Source organism: Ixodes scapularis, unplaced genomic scaffold (assembly GCF_016920785.2).
Source record: "Ixodes scapularis isolate PalLabHiFi unplaced genomic scaffold, ASM1692078v2 PGA_scaffold2__306_contigs__length_199485367, whole genome shotgun sequence".
Classification (NCBI taxonomy): domain Eukaryota; kingdom Metazoa; phylum Arthropoda; class Arachnida; order Ixodida; family Ixodidae; genus Ixodes; species Ixodes scapularis.
Window position 1 is genome coordinate 84,112,638 of NW_024609857.1, and position 17,958 is coordinate 84,130,595.

At 42.6% G+C, this 17,958-nt stretch overlaps 1 protein-coding gene across 4 annotated transcripts in view; it reads right to left on the reverse strand.

The window, feature by feature from the left end:
- Positions 1 to 17,958, reverse strand: part of LOC8028301 (four and a half LIM domains protein 2) — a 350,510-nt gene that overhangs the window by 101,207 nt on the left and 231,345 nt on the right. For all 4 annotated transcript variants that reach the window (XM_042291935.1, XM_042291937.1, XM_042291936.1 and 1 more), the window contains one exon: positions 12,631 to 12,864. In XM_042291935.1, coding sequence (XP_042147869.1) covers positions 12,631 to 12,864 — 234 coding nt within the window. The remainder of the gene's footprint in view (positions 1 to 12,630; positions 12,865 to 17,958) is intronic.

Genomic DNA, 17,958 nt, shown 5'->3' on the forward strand with positions numbered 1-17,958 from the left:
CGCCAAAAAGATTGCCTTTCAGAGGCTTATTTCATTTGATGACTGTGGCTTATTTATATGCGTACTTTATATTAAGTCTTGTATAAAAGCTACAGATTTGGAAAAAGCAACTAAAGCATATGACGGGGCTGGTTTACGAAGCACAGGACAAAACGTTTTCTGTATACCCAACACTTAATGCTCGTTACAAACAGGTATTTCTTGATGTCCGCAGCTACGAGGAATTAAATTATTTTTGTATATTCATCTGTTTTTCTTTACATGGCAATTATTAGTGTCATCTTGACTAAATAAGAAAAATAAAACAAAAATCACTAAGAACTCCCGATTAAATTGATTTAACTAATCTCAAGCGCGTGCAACTTCTTCACTTCGCCCTTAAAAAAAAAATTGTAAGCTCTGGTGAGGTTTCCGTTTTCTTTTATTGGTTTTAAATACACCTTAGTGCCAGGAACATATAGAAAACCAGACTTCAGAAGATCATTTTAACATACGCAAATATTGATTAAAGACGGCAAGGAGAACTAGCTGGTTCTCATTGATATTGAGGTTTACGCCGATAAACAGGAATAAAAACGCCTTGTTCTCTGTTGCGTCTCACTTTTTGCTCTGTTTTATAGTGTCAAAACTGAGCACGTATTGATGGCTGTATTATTTCGCCAACACCTAAAAGCGGACTCGTTCTTACGGCGACGCGTTCAAGAGTGGTGTCGTTGTTTATTTACTTTTATTCTTCCTTTTTTTCTTTTCTTTTTTTTTGGGGGGGGGGGGATGGGGGATGAGGGTAGGGGGCGAGGAAAGGGGGTACTAAAACAATGCCTGTTCTTTTCATCCTTCGAAAAGTGACTTCTTTAGTAGCTGTCGGCAACGCCCGTTACTTTTCTGACAAAAAAATTACCCCTTTTGTTCAAATAAATTAAACTAAGTAATTGGAATGATGTACACACACGAATCAGCTTCGAGTGGCCACTGCAGCACCCGCCTCTCTTCAGCGCCAAGCGCATATTTGCCGCTGGAGCATTTATTTATGAGCTCCGTAAAAGGCGCATTGATGTTACACGTTGAAATAAAGACAAACGGGCAGAAACAAGCGCATTTATTGCTTTATTGAAGCGTAGTGATGTCCAAGGATCGAAATGAACACAAACTGCAAAGGTGTCCTATTTTATTTTATTTTTCTTCTGTGTATTTAGGGTGCTAAGGGATAGAACTCAACCCGAGGGCTGGCAGTTGGTACTATGCAAAGTGTAAGCATCAAAGATAAGGATTGAAAAATAAATTGCATGCATCAAGTGACTCTCAATCGCGTCCTAAATTTGCAACGAAGGCTATGCGAGGCTTTCCAAAGCGGTCATCTTAGGTGACAAACAAACTAGCCGCGACCGTATCACGAGACTCGTGCAAAATAGGTGACCGGAAGAGGAGACTGCGCCTACGGCACAGTCCTCTGTCACTTTACTCCATTTCACATTTAGGATGGACCGCAGAGGACGCTACGAGACATCGAAGGCATTCCCATCTTCCGTGAGCGCCACGTGACAAGAACACTCGTAGCACAACCCCAAGCTAAGTCGACCAATCCCGCCTAGATTCAAAATCCTGGAGTAACGCCTGTCGCGTAGTCAGGTGATACGTTTGAACCCTTCGATTCGCTGGGATGGCTCGTTGCATACGCTGTGGTTCACCTTAGGGTAAAATGGAACGTAATCGTTTGGCGCGACAAGTGCGGAACTTGGCGAGGTTGAGAAGGGCCGCTGACATCGAGTGCGCCAATATCGTCTTCGCCTTCCGCCGCGTCCGGGATGACTGCTTGACTCGGCTGTTGACTCAGCTAATGCGCGGAAACAGGAAAGAGCACGAGCTTCGCTTAGATAGGAAAACATCCTCCCAGCCTCATTCATTGAAAAAAAGAAAAAAAAAACTTCCTCATACTAGACGTACTGACCGCGAAAGTGGCTTCTAATGGTATGAACCGTTTTGTGGAAGTTCTACCTTTAAGATTTAGTTCCTGTTCAGGAAGAAACGTGAAAATGATCCCTTTCGATTTTTATTATTTCAACTTCTCCTCAGCATTATTACAATTAAAGATGACGTTTGCGTTTCATGTCTGCATTAGAGTTTCTTTTTGTTATTGATAAGGTATTCTCAAAACCTCCCAATATGTAAAAGGCCTGTCAGCTTTATTCGAGATACAATAGTAAGGGTGCAGGCGAGCTGGTGGATGTTAACCATGTTGAAAATACCTGAGACTGGGGTAGAAAAACATAAAAGTCGTCCTGTCCCGTTCTGTTTCTTCGACTTTTATGTTTTTCTACCCCAGTCTCAGGTATTTTCAACATGGTCAGCTTTATTCGTTTCTTGTGTTAAGTAGTTCAGTTTCTAATTGTTTGCTATAAAACCTATTAAACTCACATAATAGATTCTTTCTTAAAGAGCACATACTTGTAGCTACCGAATTATTTAGCCAGAGCAGTAACGGCCAATTTCTTTTCTTCTTAAGTAATCAAGTAGTTTAGTTGAACCATTTTAACCAAGAGGAATTGTAATTGAAATCGATTAATTGATTGTTTTGTACACGAGTAACGTGTACAAAACTGCATTGTATTAAAACGTTTCTTCGACAACGCTTATCTAGCCGAAAAGCCTATTCGACGTTACGTGGTTTTAGCCAATATTAAAGGAAGAGATATAAGATTGATGGACATATTCCACTTTGCAGTAGAGCAGAACACTACCTGCAGACATTAGTGGTCTTTGCCTGTCATTATCGCCTAGCAGATTTACAAATTGTCAAGAATCGAGCAGTAAATAAAGAAACGTTTATTCCAGCAATAGCCTCCTTTATACTGAAAATGCCTGCCCAATGGTTTCTTTGTCGTCGTCGCGCTTACTTCACAGATTTGCTACTAGGGGCGCCAAAACCCCATACAGAAATGCAGACGACGCTTGTCCGCTGCCTGCTGCTACAGTTCACTGTAGCTAGCGTAAGCTACGTTATCCGTTAAGCTACGTGATAACGTAAGTTTTCTATGTTAAGTTACGCGGTAACGTGACCTTGCATGATCAAATCGGTCACTTGATCACATAATTTGTTTGTGACGCGAGTAACTTTTTTCGGTCGTCGTTCGACCCGCAGATAGAGCGCTTAGCAATTGCCGGCATAGCTCAATAGCACGAAGCCGTTTGCTGCTCGTGGCACGCGCACCGCGACGCCACACGTACAGGCGCGGTCATTTCATTCCATTTATTGATCATGGGCACATCAGCACCTTGTACTTAGCCCCAACTCTTTGTGCTGCATTCTAAGTCGCATGATACCTTACTGGTGTGTGCCAATGTACCACTCGGACTCGCGAGTTGCACTTCCTAGTGGTCATTAAACAGGCTTCTATGGCTCCTGGTAATTCCCTCCTCAGGCACCAGGACAGGAGAGGACTATACTATCCATCAGTAAAGCTAGTGAGGGTGTTGCATGCGCTAAAAAACTTTGTAAAGATTTTACAAAAAAAAAACAAAAAAAAAACGAAATATGGTGAAAATGAAAAAGCCTTAGCATGCATCTGGTGATACTGCGGTGGATACTCTTAAGGCCGGTTCGTTGCGTTTGAGTGCGTTTGACTGCGTTGTGTCGAGAACCCAAAGCGAGTCACCGACACATCTGTGCTTCGTATGAAGCGTGGAATCCAATTCAAGGAATCATCTTGGCACGCGATATAAGCAGCAGGGATGTCCTGGTTTCTCGTAGCCGCAACGCAATCAAACGCAGTCAAACGCAGTCAAACGCAACTGTCTGAACCAGGCTTTATACAGCATGGCGCTCTGAAATACGCAAAGGTAGAGAGAGATGTCAACCATCACAAAGATTTTCTGCAACTTCTGTGTACTAGATATTTCAGACCAATTTTCACAAACTACTCTTCATCGGTGACTGACAAGCATGACTTCAAGAAGATCTTCACCAACAAGCCACAATCTACGAAGCCGTTAAAAAACTCTAGAACTGCATACGTGAAAAACAGTGCGGACCACAAGAGACCGGTCAAAACCATCAAGGGGCTGTGCACTTAAAAAAACAAATTGGAATTGTATATCAAGACCCCCGGTCCGTGTGTTGCCGACGGGTGCGCAGGCTTTCGGTCAGCGGGGACGCGTTCGCGGTCCTGAGAAAAATCGCATGACTGCCGCATGTAGTCCGCGGGCAGTATGTTTTGCGGCTGTGCTCCAGTAGCAATAGTAACTCTAAAGTGGTCGCTGCTTCAAAGTCGTGAAAGTCCGTCAGCCTGTCTGTCTCCTTTTTAATTGGCATTGACTATTTCTGTTGTCGATATGACAAGCACCAGAGGTTTGGTAACATTTCAGCATACAGACAAAACCAAGACGTGAAAGCTAAAAGAAAGGTATAAGACTTATTTATATATAAAATCTATCTTGACGGTGCCCTGCGCCTGGTATGTAGCCTGGGTTACGAATGAATTCAATTTACAGACGGCATCACAGTGGTCTAGCAACGGGCAGCGAAGAAGAGTCGTCTGCATTTTTATATGGGGTTTTGGCGCCTCTAGCAGCAAACATGCGAAGCAGGCGCGACGACGACGAAGCATGGTGAAGCCAACCATTGGGCAGGCATTATCAGTATAAAGGAGGCTATGTTCCAGCATGCGTATCAGTGTATTTTATGTGTGTTGAATGCAACCAAGTGAATTGAACTCCTAATTACTCTTAAAACACGTGCATATATAAAAACGGCTCAATAATGAAAAAAAAATATGATGCATACGACATTCGTACTTGAGTTAGGGTTTCAGCTACACACTAAAGGTGGCGTAAGCAGGGCGAAGTTTAGCATGTCAGAGAAACAAGATGTAAGCCCCAATACACATCGCATGGCCTCGCTGAATCGTAAATACGCAAACTATTATTGCGATCTTTCTTGAAATAACTGGCTTAATGTTTGTCGTTGACATAGTTCACTAGAATCACTCATAAAAAAATGTTTGGGTTTAAATTTGCTGCCTTATTGCCGGGACATAGCACCGGCCCAAAGATTGCCATTTCGGTAAGCTATTGCCGGCCGAGTTTCCGTCAAGGTGATATTTCAATTCCACACCTGACACAGGGACGATTGAAATGCCTCCGGACCGCAGACAGGCTCGCAGAACCGGAGAACCAGCCCGTACCAAATAAAACGCACGTAGAGAGGATAGCGTGCTGATTCGCCGCACGCCCGACTGACATTATGGCAGATGTATCAAAAGACTCCCGCGGGTGGGCTTGCTTCTTCTCTGATCTTTGCCCCGGCATTTCAAAGGACCCCCGTTGCTGTTGGCACGCAAACACCCGTGATTTCGTTTCATGCCATCAACAACATTTCTTCTTTTTTTTTTCCTTCTAAATAAGCTCTAATTAGCTACTCCGAACACATGTTATATGTGATGAGACAAATGACTAAGACCGGCCATCTATTCGCGAAAATCTATAAATCCTTCTCCCATGTGCGCAATGTGCAGACTTCGATTAATTTCAAGTTTTTGTAATATTCCAGTAATATACTTCGTCTCAAAATATAGCAATCTGCCCTCGTGATGAAGCAAATTTGCTACTGCTGTATGATATCTGGCCGTCACAATTTGCACACGTAGCCTTTCTAGTCACTGAAAGCTTCAAAATTATAGGAAAATCTTTCAGTGTTACCAACATTAGCCCGATCCTTCCCCGTTCCTTCGTGTTCGGAAGCCAACTAACCTTTGAGCATGCACGAGCAGTCAGTGCATGACACACTAGACAGCGAGTCTTGTGTAGGACCCCCGAAAGGCTTTCTTAACGTGCTCGACTCGTTAGTGATTACGAAGTCCTACATTACTGATAAAACTTCACGTCACGGTGTGTGTTGTGGTATGAATGGGATCAAGTAGCAAAACACCCCGCGCTTTGCATGATTGAATTGTATTTATTTTTTTATTTATTTCAGCACCCCCAAGTCCCAGATGGCGTCACAGAAATAATTAAAACAATGTCTGAAGTTTTGTTACAAACAAATTGGTTCGGTGTTATGTTGCCAAAATAATTCTTCGATACTCCTCTAAATAAATAAATACATTTTGCATTAATGAAGAAGCTGCGAGGTGGTTCCGCTTGAATGAGATTATTGGACTGAAGCATTTCATCCAAGTTCCTGTTTTACAATGAGACAAGCTAACTTTAAATGGGGATCAATGCGCGAAAAGGGGTATAGAGGCCTAGGCGTTGTGTCCTTTAGTCCGTGTCTGATTAATAAATTTGTTTGCAAACAAATGAAAAGTATACTCTTCGACGTAAGAACGGAAGAGGCAAAAATAATTTACTTTTCGTTAAAAAGACGCAAGCGGTGCGATGTTACAGTATTTGAAATGTACGCTATTTTTGGAGCTTCGAGGTTGGTCATGGTCCCAGATTTCTGCCGCATATTCGAGCATAGATAGCAGTAACGTTTCGTGGGGAAGTAACTTTAATGACATATAAGGGCTGAGGTAGATTCTTTTCTGGGACAATCTATGCACATGATTATCGATAGCATTACTGCGATCAGTACGAGATTTTCTTAAAAATTATAATTAGAGGTAACGTTGATTGCAAAATATTTGTCAAAGGTCACAAAGTGGTGTCGAGCATTATAAATAGCTTACAAAGATGGGGACATGTTACGACGTGAGCCCTTCATGCATCAATATTTCTTTGCGTTAGGAGCCTCCTATCAGAAATTACGTCATTCAGATTTTGGCATACGCCACCTTAAGAAGTGTGGCGTCAGATTCGAATTTACCTTCATACATCCGGTTACATTGTATCTCGCACTTACCGATAATAAAGAAAGGATTTAATACCCCTCAAAGCTTGTTCATACATATATCGGCCTAAAATCATTCGTACTGCACTCACAGCGCATATGAATGGGAGAAAATTCTAGTTGAATTGGCCATCTGGCGTTGGTGAAATACCATTCAGCGGGCACGTAGTCTTGCTCCACATTCCGGTAGGTGCCATATGGAAGACCCAATTGAGCTTAGTAGCCCTTAATAGTTTCCCACGATAAACACCGATCATTAATTACGACCAAAATCTAAACCTCGGTGTAGAGGTTTAAACCAAAATCCTGCATTCAACACCATTTCTCCATTAAACGAACAAGCGAGCTCTACCGTCAGCCGACCGATCCGAAAGCTAAACCCAAGGCGCTGCAAGGGAACCAGAGCGGCGTTAATTTACGGACACGCGGCGACGCGGGGCGAGGTCCCGCAACCTTGGGCTGCTTCCCTCATAACGACGGGCGGGGAGCTTTCAGGCTTCCCAGGACGTCAGTCCGTTCCGATGATTCCCGTCACCGCGCCGGACAGCCCGCTAGCATGCACAGCGCGCCCCGATGGGGTCCACCTCTGTCCTCCCCACAGGAGGAACCCTCCTCGTCTGGTCGACGATGTTTGCGGCGCAATGAATATGCGCACCACTCCCCCCAGGGCTCTGTGCGCGTCATCGTCCGTCGTACGTTTCCTGTTTTACGAGCTCTGTAAAACGAAATGGCGGAAACTGCGCAACAATATGCATGGCCCGACATGCTTTAGTGGTAATGGTGGACGAGGACCTGGGGCATCCCGCCAGCCGAGGTCTCTTCGGCACGGTCAGTTGCTATGTGGATCGTTGATTGCGGCCCGAACATCGATGAATGGATGTTGGCGAAGTTGTCGTTCCGAAAGCCGTCACCATGATGCGTAGGCGTTGTCAAGGCCGCGGTCCCCATCGCCTGCCTGGCAGTTTCGGAGGCAGGGCATGAAGAAAATAGCTGGATGTGCGGAAAGTGGAGAAGTGGTCACCGCTTTCGGTTTGCGCCAATTGCTTCGTTACTGTGTGGCATTCTTACTGAAGAAATCATTTATCCGGCTCTTACGTGCAGTGGCCAGTCATGAAGTTTCCGACATGCGGAAAATACGCCTTTGGAATAAGATTGCGGGAGTTTCAACTCTGTTTGTCGTACCAGCCCAGGAACACAAAACGATTTTCCATTTCTAGAGCGCAGCTCTTAGGCGCCCGTTTCCGGCTTGAGCGGTGTCGGCGTCGCCGTCGGCGTCATCGTGAGGTTACGTGACCCCCCCGAGGTCATGTGACCCCCCCCAAGGTCACGTGACCCCCCGAGGTCACGTGATTCCCAAGGTCACGTGACCCCCCCCCCCCCCCCCGAGGTCACGTGACCCCTCCCCCCAGTCACATGACCTCCCCCCCCCGAGAACACGTGACCCTCAGTACCCTTCTCTCCTCCTCCTCAAGAGCTGCGCTCTAATTCGGCGTTATAGGGAGTTGTAAACGGCTTTCATTTTTTATAGCAAAACTATCCTCTATTGCATTTACTTACGTCTGCTGTATGTTGTGTATGTCCTTGCTAGTGTTCCTTTTTGTTTCATTCAGACAGTCAGAACACTCGCACATACTGGCCGCCTGCTCACGCACCTTCATGACACACAGGCCAGAAAAGAAGATCATGACAAATAATACCGAAAAGGTCATTGTTTTTTTAGCGCATTGTAACAATTTTAGTGTGAAATAAAGGAAAATATATATATTTCATTGTTCGAAGAGACGTTGCAAAAGATTAATATTTGTATTCAGACAAGCTAATTGAAAACAGCTGACAGCTGCCCCTAACGCTAGGGGCAAAATGTCCAGGTGTCGCACCATATTGTTAGACGTCGGCTGCAAGTCTTGTATAGTTTGAATTTGGAACCACTTAAAAAAAGTTACGAACTTATCATCTAATAATCTAATACACAAAAACTGAGGGACACACGACGAAAGAAATAAATTAACATACAACACGCAAACCACTTAGAGCTTGAGCTGTCTTGTGTGCATACCCTTCAAGACACAGCGCAAACACGACTTGGGATCTTCTGTGCATTTTACTAGAGGAGGACAGCTACAAACACAACATTATTTCATTTAATTTGATTCTCTGCAAGACCACATTTCACCACATATGTTTTCTTCTTTTTTTACAACAGCCTTTTGGTGGTTAAAATAACCCCCCTTTCTCCCCCCTTTTCCCTCCAACAATAAAGAAATGAAAGCAGCGACCGCTTCTTTGGGATAAAAAAGTTGTGCTCTGCTCATCTTTTTTTTTTTACTTTTTTTTATGGGCGTGAAAGTAGAGTAATGGTTTATCCAATAAGGGAGGGGGGGGGGGGAGGGCCTGCACCCGCACACTTGTATCAGTCTACGAACTTTATTTTTTGGTAACCTCGAAGAAGAAAAGGGATGTCTCTTTCGGCAGTAAACATAAGGACGTGTCCTGACACATGAGAGCTGAATCTTGGTTTACGACCTATAAATACGTAGCCGTGTTTGCATTTTAAAAGGTGACAAAAACTAATTTCGCAAATGATTGATTTGCAGATACACTTCACGAGTTGGTAGTTTTGGAAAGTCTTTTTTTTTTTTTTTACACCGATTGTATTGCATTGCGATATCTCGTGGGGTCCTTCGAATGTGAAAACGTGATCCATAGGAATATTATAATAAAATGAGCTTGTTGGTATCATAGACAGGACTGAGCGGCGTGGGGGGTTACGATTATTAGCCTACCTCTTTTCCACAGGAGGCACATCGTGGGACAATAATTTTCAGTGCTCGCAGGCATCAATACAGCGTTACTATAAAGCGCATACAAATTATTTTGTTGGCGATCCACGCATTCAGCGAAAGGCAGACACACAAAGCGGTCTGAGCCACCTATCTTAAATGTCAATAGCAAGACGTGATAATGCCATTGCAAAGACCGTTAGCATGTTTGAATAAAAAAAAATTCCAAATTTTTATTTTATCTTTTTGAGCCCAAAAAGGGCGCCTTTCTTTTTTAACATCGAACTCGCCAACTGAACGCCAAGAGCCTTAAGGAATTGATAATTTCCAGGAGTTCAGAGAGCACCTCAAAGGAAACAAGCAAGACTCGGCAAAACCAGCTCCTAAGTCAGTCTTAAGAACTGCGCAGGCCTTCTACAGGATGTTCTCAAACGATGTATTCGAAAGTTAAAAAATGTCGTATATAAAAGAAACAATGAAAGGAGTGCGTTGAAACTTTTCACAAAGATGTCTTTAGATAGCGCATTTATCATGCTCATCTGTTCTGTGTGTATGTTTTAAGAAATTAAACTAAAGCGCCCCCGAAAAAAACGTGGTTTTAAGCACAGTAAACTATACAGCAAAAAACGCCTAGTCGACACTGCTACTCGCAGATGTTACTCCACAAACTCGTATCTGCTTAATCAAACGGTTTTTGCCGTCTACCTCCATGTTCAAAAACATTTTTTTTTTATTAACTTTTTTTAAACCTACACTCAACATGTTTGAGTATGATAAATTCACCACCAAAAGACACCTTTGCGAAAAATATAACTTCAGTCAGTTCATTAATTTATTTGCACCGATTTTTTAACACCCGAATAACGCTCGAAAACGTATGGGTAAAGGCGTGCTGGGTTTTCAAAAAACGACTTTGGTACATGTTGCTATAAAATAAGACGCCTGTCAAATTAATAGCGGTGCTTCTGTGTGCGAGCTTTAGTCTAAGATTTCAATTATAATTCAGTCTAGTTATCTCATACTCGACCCAGAGATGATGTTATTCTGCAATTGATTCGGCGCTTGGGGGTTTCGGTGGCGGCTACTGAAATATTTCCTTTGGTGCGCTTCCACTTCTAAAGTGTGGTGCATGATATTCCGTGGTCTTGTGACCCATTGATATGTGACGCATATTGTTCTACACGTCTTCGTTTCTAGACTAACACCCCATGTTCTAAACACTCCAGCCCCGGCTGTGACTGATGTTAATATTAGTTTCCGCGGCGAGCTCTCCTCGAATTTGGTCGTAGTTCGTCTGAGCTATTTCGCTTAGACTGTTAAGTTGTGAACAGTATGTTTTCGTTGTAAAAGTTTCTATAAAAGTTTTCGTTAAACAAAAACAAACCAAAAGAAATCATACATTCAGACACACTGACAGAAACTACATTGCTCACGTTGCAAGTTGCAGAATATGCCAACAACAACATGCTGTTCTCGGTGTCTCTGTGTTATAATTTTTCAGAGAAATCATTTAATTTCGCAGAATTTTGGTCTCACAAGTTTAAGAAGCGTCTTAAAGATTACATTTTGCTATCGAGATAAATATCCTGAACAAAAGTCTAAGTCTTAGTCCCCTTTAATATCATAATATGTTTTTCCCTGAATAATACAGTTACAACGCTTTCCTCAAACAAATAACGGAACAAAATTCTAATATGTCACAAACAGTGCAGCAGAAACCATACATTTTTCTTATTATGCTAAAGCAGCACTTCTATTTTCCAATGTTACGAGCCTCAACAAACTCGATACACTAAAAATTCAACACTTAAGAACGTGATAGGGGAACTCTCTATTGCTTCAATACGAGTATCACCTTTCAGAATGCAACTATACATTAACATGCAGTTAATACATTTTTTTTACAAAATAAATTTGTCCCCCCTAGTTCGTACATATTGTACATCATCGACGGTCTCGTCTGACTTATTTATTCCAATCAAAGTCAAATCATGCTGTTTTTCCCTACAAATCACCTCTTTTAAAGGAAATATAAGTGATTCAATTTAGCATTGAACACCGTTGCCTTTTGTAGATATAAGATCAATCTTAGCCTATAACGTTTTACATAAAGAAAAAATCGCGACCAAGATGACTTTGATGGCGCCTCTAATAAAAGATTCCCGAGTAACACTACGCTCAAGACGATTCTCAATGCATACTAGCTGCCCCGACCTACACTCGGAAATCCAATCACCGGAACGGCAATCGACGGTCATCGGTAATGGTTAGTGTAGAAAATGTGATTTTATCAGAGCGTTTTTGATATTTTGTTACGTTGTCGACAGTAACTATAGATGTATTTCTACTGTAAAGCGGCATCAAGACCTCGTCGGAGCACCTGGTATTTTGCCTTGATGCTGCAGAGCATCTGTATTGTCCAAAAGAAACGAAAACAAAAAAACAAGCCGCTCGCCCAAGTGGTTCTGTAGTAGTTTCTGTGTCGAAAGGTCATCCACATCTTTGTCCACTGAGCTCCCATGGATATCGGCGCATAATATCCATTTATTTTCTCACCGGCCAAACGAATTAAATAAGGGCCAACGATTCGTATTCCTATACTGGATCGCCATGACGCACTAGCTAAGGGCGACCCCTCCAAGATAACGAGGCTGAGGTGCCGGAGTTTACAGGTCCCCTCCAGGAAGCCCCCGCGGGTTACAGATGACACACGAGTGCTGTGTCAGCCTTCGGCTAGAACTAGTGTTCTCATTGGCTGAACACAAGTCTCTGCCGAACGTTGACGCAAGACTCGTGTTCAATTAAGCAGAAAAAGATGAAGTACAAATTCCTAGACTACGGTTTTGTTCAGGAAGTTGTCGCTCAGGAACGTCTGAGAGCCCATTTGCATCGCTTATCAACCACGCAAACAAAGTGGTGAGTCATCGGGAGGAAACCTACAGTGCATGCCAAAAGCGTGTTCCACAACGGAAGCGCCCGAAACGGTCTATTATCGAAATGGTCTTTATACACAGACGTCTCGCTCACCTGCGTCTTCTCGAGGGCTTCCCTGACGTAACCGATGTCGAGGGCGATCTCGTTGCGAGCGTTCACGAAGTCCTCGAAGCTCCGCTGGCACTCGCGCTCCAGGAACTTGCAGTAGGCCAGCGCCAGGTCCTGCTTGGGCAGCTGCACGATCAGCTGCCGGTCCCGGTACTTCTCCCCGGGCGTGCCCAGGCGAGGAACCTTGTGGTTTGGCAGCTGAGAGAAGTACTCCTCGATCTGCACATGCCGACACAGGCCGGGCGTCAGAAGAGGGAAGGACACTTGAGTACAGTAGAAAATGAACCAGAAGATATAGAGCAGAATACTTCTGTTCTAAGTATAAAATATATGTCCTCGACGCTTAACCCGCGTGCTTAAAATACAGATGAAACACGCAAAAGTACGCTTTTTTGTCGTTCTTTTACGAAATAAATCTTTAATTAGACGAACTATGTAACAGAAAGTTCACGATCAACCAAATATTTATGCCGTGAATCACAATTAAATGGTCATCTTCACCAATTATTTATTTAATAACGCTCAATTATCTTTATTATTACCACATGAATCATAGTAAAGTTAACATAGTCCTCGACATAAACGTTGTCTTGGTGTTGCCTTCAAGAGTCCAAATAATTAACATAATGAAAATGCTTAGCTCTGGAGCGGCAACGTCTCAGAGACATATTTGGCCTGAATTATTACCTATATAGCTGTCAGTCCGTAATTAAGAGCCTGCACAATAAAGTAGCGAAGACAGTGAAGGAGAGGGAAAGCTTAAGACCACCGCAAAAAAAAGGAAAAAAGAACGGTAAGATAGCTTTTTGTTTAGGCACCTGGGAACTTTTCTTTTCAATTCAAAATTCTTATTTATTTTTTTCTTCCTTTTTTTTTTGCCTTAGCCAGGTGTGCGGAAGGATGCCTGCCCCTAGCCAATGCGTCCCTCATTCACTTTTCTGATTCCGAAAGAATGTCATTGCTGGTAACGAAGCACGGCAAATATGAAAACATATTTAAAGCTCACGAATAAGACCTCCTTCTAAAGCTCCATATAAGAGATTAAGTATTACATGCTAATACGAACGAAGCGAGGCATCTAGCGTAATCGCCACAGGCTGGGGGTGACAGGAACGCTCCTTATTACGGACACGTAAGATTGAGATGGAGAATAAAACATTTATTGCTCCTTCTCGAAATAGCTGCTCTTTACGAGCCGTGTATCGGCACCTTATTTCGGCGCGAGGTTGCCATCGGAGACGGAGCCGATTGCCTCTCATGACATGGGCAAGACCGAAGAAGACGGCCGACAAGAGACAGGTCAACAACCAGGACGTCCCCAGAACCGGTCGCAATTGAAATTTGTTGGAACCAATGCAGGTCGGGTTAAAAATCAACTGTTTCCGTTGATTTTCATAATTATGAATTTATTTACTAGGGTTGTGGATTTGTAGTATACGCCAATAAACACCTCAAGTAGATTGCCCCGATTGGATTTTATGAAACTTGGAGGAAACCGAAGAACACAGAGCTGGAGCTGATCTAGTATGAAGAACACCCAGGGACATGGGAAAATATTTTTATCTACAAGTTGATTTTGTGTTTCGCCGGAACATAGCCCGCACTGAACTGTCCGCGAGACTGCTTTTTTTAATTTAAAAACCTCGGCTCCTGTCCCGTCTTCTTTTTTTTTTTTTTTCATTTACAGTTCAAGTGTTTGGGTCATGCGCGTGTTCTTTGGGAGTTGGGGAAGCCCATGCCTGTGTTATAATTTCGTCAAATATGCCCCGATAAACGCCTATTTTTTACTGGCACCAAAAAATTATACCTAAAACCACAGAAACTGTTACAAAAATACCCCCGCCCCCACCCCAAAAAAAAATTTAAAAACAATTTTAAAAAATGTTAACTTTAAAAAAAACTAAATCCTATAGATAACGCAGAAAAAAAAAAACAAATTCGAATTACATATTACGGGCATTTCAAACTGAACACTCAAAATCACAAAACAAAATGTCTTCAATTAAATGCAAAGGTGCAAGCGAACTGGACAATAATGACGAAATTAATCCCTGAAAAAGGCGAAAAAGAGTTTCTGTTTGCCCTTTGTCCCTCTTGCTCTCCTTCTACAGGGATTATTTTCGTCGTGTCTTTAAGTTGCTTTGGATCTCCTCGCTAGCATCCCAAATGAGACAAGTAAAAGAACGAATACTGTAATTTTTTTTTTCAGGGATTCCAATTAATTTTTATTGTGGATTTGATTTCATTACTACTATATTTTTATTAACTGACGAAATCAGAGAGAAAAAAGGCGATTTCCTACAGCCCCCTAATTAAAGAAGACATTTTAAGGCAGCTACAATCTTGGCTCCACAAGATATATGAAACACTGTTCAAACCAGGATCCTCATCGTTGAATCTTAAATTCTTGTACAGTATCCAACTGCGCGAACAAGTGCTTTGGTCTCTTCGGTGCTGTGTAAGGACCACTGGAGCGATTCTCCTCTGATCGTACAGCATTAGTTTGTCCTCATTGCTTGCGTGGCACTCCGGGATAGCCCTTCTCAGAGGCAGCCTTCGCTTTCCAAGCTGCCTCGAATCCAAGATGCCGGCGATGAGTAAACGCAAATAATAAAGGCGCCGTTGCACTTGCGGATTTGCAAGCGGATCAGCGCAGGCTGAAAGGTAATTTCGAAACCGGGTGGAAAAGTCGGGTCACCGCTAGCGGAAAATATAGACATGGGTCCCGGACTGATCCAGAATTTCCGCCAGCGACCATTCGATTTCGCCCCCGGCTCCAAAATCCACTTTCCGTCTGGGCGGACCCGCCCGCGAATCCGCGAGTGTGAATGCGATCATCCGCGTTTTCGCGTCGCTGGCCTTACGTCTGCTGCAAGAATGGAAATTTTAGCGCACCCTCGTGGTTTGGACGTGATTTAACTCGTTCTAAAATTGGCTGATTTAAGGGTTTTCGATGACACTCAGCAAGTTTCTAATTAGAACCATGTGTATAGTTTCACAAATGAATAAAATATTTAGTGAGTTTTAGGTAATTATTTAGCTAATTAGTAAGTTTTTTTGTTTGTTTTTTTGCACTCCCTGACGCTTTTTATGACTGGAAGTTTGTTCCCGAAAGAGTTTCCTTTTTTTCTTAAATTTTTTATTTTTGGAAATAATTGAAAGTTTTCGTAGAAACACCCGGTATACGACGTCCAGTCAATATAACGCAGAGTACCGCACTGCAAACAAGAGGACCATAAATATCAGTCTTAACGACAAGAAAAAAACATTTGATCAGCACGTGAATACTCCACATGCCGAAAGTGAAGCACAATGTTGCACAACATTATTTCTATGTCACGACCCACGTTTCACTTTGACTACAACATTGGCAACGGAACAGTACTGATTCGATGGTAGGAGCGCGCGTCTATTGGGGAGGAGATCCCGTATGGAAATCTTATATCTGGGCCATATCTGGCCATATCAAACATTATATGATTATATACGGCCTATACACAGCCTTATCTGGCGTATATACAGACTTATCTGGCGTATGTACAGCCTGATAGGGCATATATACAGTCTTATCTGGACTATATACAGACTTATCTGGCATATATACAGCCTGATATGGCTTATATACAGACTTATCTGGCGTATATACAGTCTTATCTGGCGGCCGGTTTTCAGTATACTAAAAAGTTAAAAAAAGTTTTAAAAAAATTCTTTGTTATAAAACTCTGAATGACTCACTGTTCGCGAGCTAAATATTATCACAAATAATCCCAAACTTGAGCTTGACAAGTTTGAGATTATTTGTGATAGTTTTCACGAGGATTTCAATGTAGCTTAATTATTTCAAAGTGTTAAAATTACGCCCGAATAGACAATTTGCTAAATCACCCAAGCGCCTCGGCCCGTACTCCATAGATCATGGGGACGGTTTTTCTTCAGCTGCCTAGTGATCGAAAATTTTGAGCAATTCTATAATTACACAGATTTGAGTGTAATTCGGAGTCACCCTGAACACGTACCGTACAGAACCCAAATACCTGCCATACCACTTTTAAAATGTCCCGCCAATGTCAGTACTGTGCATTCCGGCCAACCTACAACCTGGATGGGCGGCAGACATATTTTTTACATTATTGTCATTCTCGTACAGCTTCAAAAACGCTGATATTAAGTTAGAAACGCTAAACATGTCATAAACAGCTCCGCTGAATCCGAGCTAAATCCCTGTTTTGGTTGTTGTGATTTATCGACTTTTAAGTAATTCCTGCTAAAACAACAATCACGAGAATTATAATATGGTAAGAGATTTCGGCTGCTCAGCGCGGTTGAAGGTTGGAAAGAATGCACATTATCATAAACGCTGCCGTTGACGAGAAAATTTAAAAGTGACATGACAGGTACTTGAGCCCTATGGGACGCTTGTTCAGGGTGTCTACCAATTACACTCGAAACTGTGTAACCGTGGAATTGGTCAAAACTAGCTATCACTAAAGGATCACCGTTTCCATAACTCCTCGAGTGGAAGTCTGACAGTTGGGAGAATGTAGACAATAAAAAGATATAAAGTGCTGATTTCAGGCTTGTGTTTTTTTTAAATGCTTGGCCAGATCTGGAATTTCCTTACTTAGCCAGATCTGGGATTTCCATACATCAGGCTATATCTGGCATTATGAGGCTATATCTGGCAGATATAGCCTCATGGGCTATATCTGTAGAATCTCATAGGATCAGGTTATATGTGGCCAATTTTTGATATGGCCATACCTGTAATCTTCAGATCTGGCCAGATATAAATTTTTTTGTAAGGGATCGAACAGTCACGCCTCTAGCGGTAGGCTCCAGCTGTGTGGTCAACAAACCAAAATTTCTTCTTCGTTGCTGATCAAAGAAATCGAAGATGACAATTCGAAGGCCGCTCCTCGTGTGACTAGAGCACTGGTCAGAGCGAAGCGCTCGTGCTCAGACCGTGCTAGGCGAGGTTTAATTGCTTTGTTATGCTGTGTCAGTAAACACAAGGCTATGGGGATGACATCATTAGTAAAGCGCCCCCTATAGTTCCATGTCCTGCCCAATAGGGGCGGCCAAAAGGTTACCGTCTTGTACTCCGTTTTTGTAATATTTCCCTAGGCCTTAAAATATAATTCCCTAATGAGTGGTAGCTGGATCAAGTCTAGATTGGCTTTTGCGCGCTGGCTTTACACGACGTAAACCTTCGTACAATGGCAAAATAAAATTGAAACAAAAGCTGCGCTTTATGTCCTTTCTGTTTTCTAGAACGCAAAACTTGAGAGTATTTTAAGTAAACGTGTAATATTG